The following is a 6,000-nucleotide window of genomic DNA, read 5'->3' as shown; positions in this document are numbered from 1 at the left end:
ACTAACTTATTCCAACATGAGTAACATTTTGGACCAACTTGAAATCTTTAAAACGTAAGGGACCAACTTGAAACTTTTAAAATATAAGAGACCAACTTGAAACCTAAAAGAAACATAAGACATCAAACATAGCCAAAATTGTTTGTCATGGAAGAGATAAACAATTATGCTTCATCAGTTGCATATATATATATATATATATATATATATATATATATATATATATATATAGAGAGAGAGAGAGAGAGAGAGAGAGAGAGAGAGAGAGAGAGAGATTTGCTAGAACACACCCACTAGTTTTTATGTGGGAGTGTTTTAGCAAGCTACACCTTAAGGTGTATTTAACTACTTTTTAGTTATAACTTGCTAAAACACACCTTCTAAAAAATAAGTGGGTGTATCCTAGCAAATGCCTATAGGAGTTGCTAACATACACCCACTTATTTTTTAGAAGGTGTGTTTTAGCAACATTCACCTTAAGGTGTATTTAACAATTTTTTAGTTATATCTTTGCTAAAACACACCTTAATAAAAACTAGTGGGTGTATCCTAGCAAACCCCATATATATATATATATATATATATATATATATATATATATATATATATATATTTTTTTTTTTATAATAATGCTTCATAAGATGCTACTAACTTTCTCTCTAAGAGTATATAGATGTAAAGTAACCTCTTGTAACATCATGTGGTAATATGGTTTGTGTGCGGTCACAACCTTACGACTTCAAGTAATCAACCATATTTAGGTCGTTTGATCAAGATCAGACAATCTAAATTTCAAGTTTGATATTTTAAATTAAAAATATATAAATCAAAATCTTCATTGAAATTTAGTCATGTAATGTTAATTAGACAGATCAAATGTGGCCGAGTGCATATAGTCACACTACAGGTAAGTGGTAATACCTGTTATCCCTCCACAAAGAGTATCACGTTAAAATCTGTTGATCTTCACAGTAAGTTCGGTTTTGTTGTTAGAGATATCGCATAATGCAAAATGTATGCTCTCAAATCTCAAGTACCATATGGATCCTACGATCCCGTTCTGTACGAAAATCCTCATGCAAATGTTAGTTTTAATGAGGTATTTCCGGTAGTAAATAGTTCCGCATCAAAATCCTAAGGTTTAGTTAATCTGGATTTTCATGCGGATCTTCATCCAACGGTTCCTACAAATTTGTTTAATTGTTGTTTTTGTCTTCATGAAATTTAAAGATTTGATTTTATATTTTTTAATTTTTTGATAAAGATTTTTTATGATATAAAAGAAAAAATTTAGATATTGAATATGAACATTGGTTGTGGGAGATATCAGATATGTATCACTTGCCCTTCATAAAACATTTGTAAGTTTTTATATTTAAAAGCAAGTTTATTGATAAATCACAAGACGCGAAAGGAATGACAGTAATGCAAATTTTTGCACTTAATTAGTGGAGTAACGGTGACAAAGGTTACTTCCCTAAAAAAATAAAAAAAAAAGTGACAAAGGTTACTTTTGTGATCAACATGCACGGATCTCCACTCATTTTCTTCACTATTTCTCTCTCAAGATTATTTTCCAAAACAATAAAATTGACATAACAATCACCTCAGTGTTTTTATCTAATTTTGATGATTTGGTCTTCTGATACAACATACATACATTATGCTAACAAGTGTTTTATAATAGTATTTGTTAAGGAAACTAAAAGTATTAAATTTGCATTAAAATTAACAATTTTTTCTACTTTTAAAAAGTTGATTTTTTTTTTTTAAGAAATCAAAATGGAATTAAATCACCAAGAGTGATTCATCTTGCACAAGGTGTGCAAAAGAGAATCACCCAACAAAATACAAGGTTACTATCTGTTGCCAAAACAAAAGCACAACACAAAAAAAGAGAAGAAAGCTAGTCCCTAACACCCATACATAACAAATGGTGCCGCCACCGGTTAGTATAACTAAAGGCGGTAGTGAGCATTTTAGCTTTCAACTAAGAAAAGGACAAAAACTTAACAGTATCCAATAAATTCGGCATATCTTGTGCTGTGTTTGTAAAAATTCTTTTATTTCTTTCCTTCCAAACAACCCAACAGCCGGCATAACTAGATCACTTGAAGAAAAGAATGAGTAAACCGCGGTACTAATCCCACCAAATGGCCAAACTGATGAAGATGAAATGACAACTTTTCATCATTTTTCAATACAATTTTTTTATTTTTGTTCTCTTAATCAATGCGTTGAGGATTTCCTTTCAACATTATGAAATTCGGTATCCAATTCTTCAATCTCTTCTTTTTTTGCATCCAATTCTTCGATCTCTCTTTTTTTTTTATTTTTTCTTTCTTTCGCATCCAACATTATGAATCTTGTCTTCAATCTTTTCTACAATATGCCATAGCCACTACTCATTAAAAATATTCTACCATACATGTACCTGCTCTTTGGAATTTATATTGTATATGCCCTAGGTAATTATATAATAAGGTGGGAACAAATATAAACGCTCAAAACAAACTCTATAGACTTACACGTGATTTTCTTCTAGCTACGAACCTCGATCATACTTATCCATATGCAATTCTTTAGACGAAGTTTCTGTCTCTAAATCTAACGGTCCTACGGCTACACGAACCTTTGATTTACATACTTACAACTTACAAGTTACAATGGGAAATGGTTACAGCAGCCGCAATACCAACCTTGGCATCAATTGTCTTTGTTTTGAATCGGGTGCCACCGGTACCACCGCACGATGGGAAAACTCCCTGGAGGTTTCCATGGGCAATTGGAAAGAAGGCCAAACAGAAATTTGGGGTGTAGGTTACAAAGTAGGTAAGAAATTAGAGCATGGTTGTGGTTTTCAACTGCGAGCGAGACACGACAACAATGGTGTGGAGAGTGTATATTATGGATTAAGCGACGACGACGATGCAGATATCACATCTGGTTTTGGTTTTTCTTTGGATATCAAAAGGGTTGGGAGTGATGGTCTTCATGGAGGGATAAAGGGTATTGCAAATTCGGGGGTATACAAATCTTGTATAAGCGTTAAACAAGATCACACAACTATTGTTTCATATGATAATTCGTTTAGTGACACTTTTTTTGTTCTACAAATGAAGAAAAAGAAGAACCATGACAATGCTTACATGGTGACTATGGCACACTATTATGTTACCAAATTTGCCGGTCTTTCTTCTGCAGCCAAAATTTACTGTAGTAGAGGAAAAGGTTTTATTGTTGAAGTGAAGGGTCCTTACAAACATCCAAGTGATGATTTGCGTGGAGTTATAGTTGAAACTATACGTACTGGTATATGGTCTCCTGGAGCAAAGTCTAATCATACAAAAAAAGAAGATAATTGTTCATCCTTGAAGAGCTATGAAGCCCCGATACCTGACACGATACCGATACGATACTATACCATACCGATACGGCGATATGGGAAAATTTTCAAAATTCCCGATACGATACGGCCTCGATACGTTATTAAAAAATTAAATTTAAAATTAATAGTATAAGTGCACAATATATAAACATAACTAAAAATGATAATAAACAAACATTCACATTAATGAAAATGATCAAAACAAATGACAATTACATATTTTTTCCGCACAAATTAGATAGAATATAGCTAAACATCATCATAAGTACTATAAAAAAAAAAAAAAGAACATCTTTGTCTAATGTTGACTGCTTAACAGTTAACACTAATTTATATCGAAAACAAACAGCAGAAGAAACGTAACATTAGAGAGAAGAGAAACAGAGTAGAATTCAATCAGTGGTAATGGTTAGAAGATAGAATAGCTATTGCTATGTGGTGACGAGAAACCCTATTTTTTTAGGTTAGAAGAGACAATATGATTTTGATAGCGCTGCCAGACTTGTAGTTTTATTTCTTATTATTTTATTTTTCTTTTTTTAAAGGAAATATATAAGACAGAAGTATAAGTGTCGGAGTATAAGTAAGTTGTGTTGGGTACAAATTAGTCGTATCTGACACGTATCGGTCATTTTTTTCCTTCAAAAAATAAATATTAACTACCCGATACTTCTCTGATAAGCGTATCGGGACGTATCCGACACGTATCGGTCATTGTTTTTCAAAAAAATTAATATTAATTGCCCGATACTTTTCCGATACACGTATCGGGACGTATCAGGGCGTATCAGTATCGGATACGTGTCGGATACGATACTTCACCATTTTTGGGGTATCGGGGCTTCAGAGTTGAAGAGCAATGACACCATAGGTCAATTTGTTAAACATGCTTCCAACAAAGGTCTTATCAATTCAAATGGAGTCACGAAAGGTTCCCTTAATAATTCTATCTTTTTAGGTTGTAATTTTCGTAAATAGGAAGATGTATAAAGTGAAAATGTAATGAATCAAAATAGGTACATTACAATAGAATAGGCCCATGTTCTAGAGTGATGAGTCATTACTCATTGGTTAAGTTGTTAAGATTTAAGCTATAAATAAGTGATTGGTCATTGTAATGATTATTGAGAAATGAATGAAGAACTTAGTTATGCTGTATTAGAATAGTATAGTTGTAGCTTATTCTCTCTCTTAGAATATTATCACTCTCATTTATGAAAAAACCAAAATCACTTTTATAATTTGTTTATAACATTTTCATGTCATTTAGAGATCATACTAATTCTACTGTTGTGTCTATGCCAGTCCTGGAGTAAGCTAGTGATTTAGAGACAAAAATCCAATGAATTCCATTTATTCATGTGTTGTGAAAGGAATCCATATTCCTTATTGAAATATGTATGTTTGGTTCCATTTTTAGAGGGACCGAAATTGATTCTGGAGGTGTATAATTGCTTTTCTCTCTCTAGAAATTTTGCTCTAACAGCTCTCTAGAAAAAAGTTTCCACCGCCGTAACTCTCCTTACCTCCCCTTCCAATCCAAACGTAACCGGTCACCATGTAGGCTTTGTAGAAGGTGGTGCGATGAGTGGTTCTAAACTCCGCTCCACCTCTTTCTCCGTCGGTTGTTTTAATGTCAGATCTCCGACAAATGTGCCGCCGTTGTGGTTTTCCTTTCTGGAGTTCAATAAGTCGAGATTTAACTTTGTTCGTCGCCGGGGCTTCTCGTCGTGATCTGTTTCAGGCGAATCATCATGTGCGGGTTTTGATGAAGCTTTTGGATCTTGGTCACCGACAGACTGTTTTTCTCGTGGGTATCCGACAATATGTTTTTTGTCTCTATTTTCGTCTGTTTTCTTTTTGTTCCAGGAAGATGAATTTGGGTGGTGGTGTGGTTCCGACTCTTTGTTTTCGTTTGATAATCTTGATTCTGGTTTCCTGGATTCAAGATCTGGTTCTTGGTTATGTTCATTTGTGCGTTGTTTTGTTGGATGCATCTCACAATCTGGATTCAACAAGACTTATTTCGCAGGATGTTGCTCGAAAGAGCTATGTGCGTAGACGCTCCGTGTTGACGGTAGTAGTCGTTCATCGTACATTAAGGACTTTATCCGTTGCGGTTGCTTTTTCCGTCATCGCTGGACTATGATGAATTTTAGTCGTTTGTTCATCCCTCGATCTGGACTACGACTCGAGTTTCAAGACTTATGCGGCTCCATGCTCTGCTTTGGTTCATATATGTTTAGTTTGGCCCAAAAGGGCGTTTATCACTTGCTGACTTTTGTAAGGGAGTTGTTGGAACATGGATCTTTTCTGTGTTGGCAGACGATTCATACGCCTATCTTTATGCTTTGAATAATCACTCTGCATATTTTTGCAATTCGGTTTCGGGTCCACACGTAAGTTCGCTGGATTGTTCGTGGTAGTGGTTGTTTAGGGTTGTTTCTCTCTTATACCATCATGGGAAATTTACTCTATATTAATATCAAACTGAATTAATAGTTTTAATCTATATTAAAAAAAAAAATCTAATAAATTTTTTCATAAATCATACTGACATATAGACAAGTCATGCTTCGGTGAGAAAAAATAATTGATCCAATAACATAAAA

The 6,000-nt window shown here is 33.9% G+C and overlaps 1 protein-coding gene across 1 annotated transcript; it reads left to right on the top strand.

The window, feature by feature from the left end:
• The first annotated feature begins 1,740 nt into the window (after positions 1-1,740).
• LOC146945271 (uncharacterized) lies at positions 1,741-4,443 on the top strand. The gene is made up of 2 exons (XM_085743604.1): positions 1,741-3,378; positions 4,236-4,443. The coding sequence occupies exons 1-2, from the start codon at positions 2,667-2,669 to the stop codon at positions 4,364-4,366; spliced, it is 843 nt and encodes a 280-aa protein (XP_085599730.1). The 5' UTR covers positions 1,741-2,666; the 3' UTR covers positions 4,367-4,443.
• The last annotated feature ends 1,557 nt before the right edge of the window (positions 4,444-6,000 follow it).

The sequence above is a fragment of the Medicago sativa genome, chromosome 2 (genome assembly GCF_051527215.1).
Source record: "Medicago sativa cultivar Bolivia chromosome 2, Bolivia_mono, whole genome shotgun sequence".
NCBI lineage: Eukaryota > Viridiplantae > Streptophyta > Magnoliopsida > Fabales > Fabaceae > Medicago > Medicago sativa.
The sequence above is the reverse complement of the archived record's forward strand: the minus strand, read 5'-3'. Positions and strand labels throughout refer to the sequence as shown.

Bases quoted from the DNA above. Each gene is read 5' to 3' on its own strand.
- LOC146945271 (XM_085743604.1), top strand. From the start codon at position 2,667: ATGGGAAATGGTTACAGCAGCCGCAATACCAACCTTGGCATCAATTGT. The intron at 3,379-4,235 runs GCTATGAAGCCC...TCGGGGCTTCAG, and splicing joins TAATTGTTCATCCTTGAAGA to AGTTGAAGAGCAATGACACC.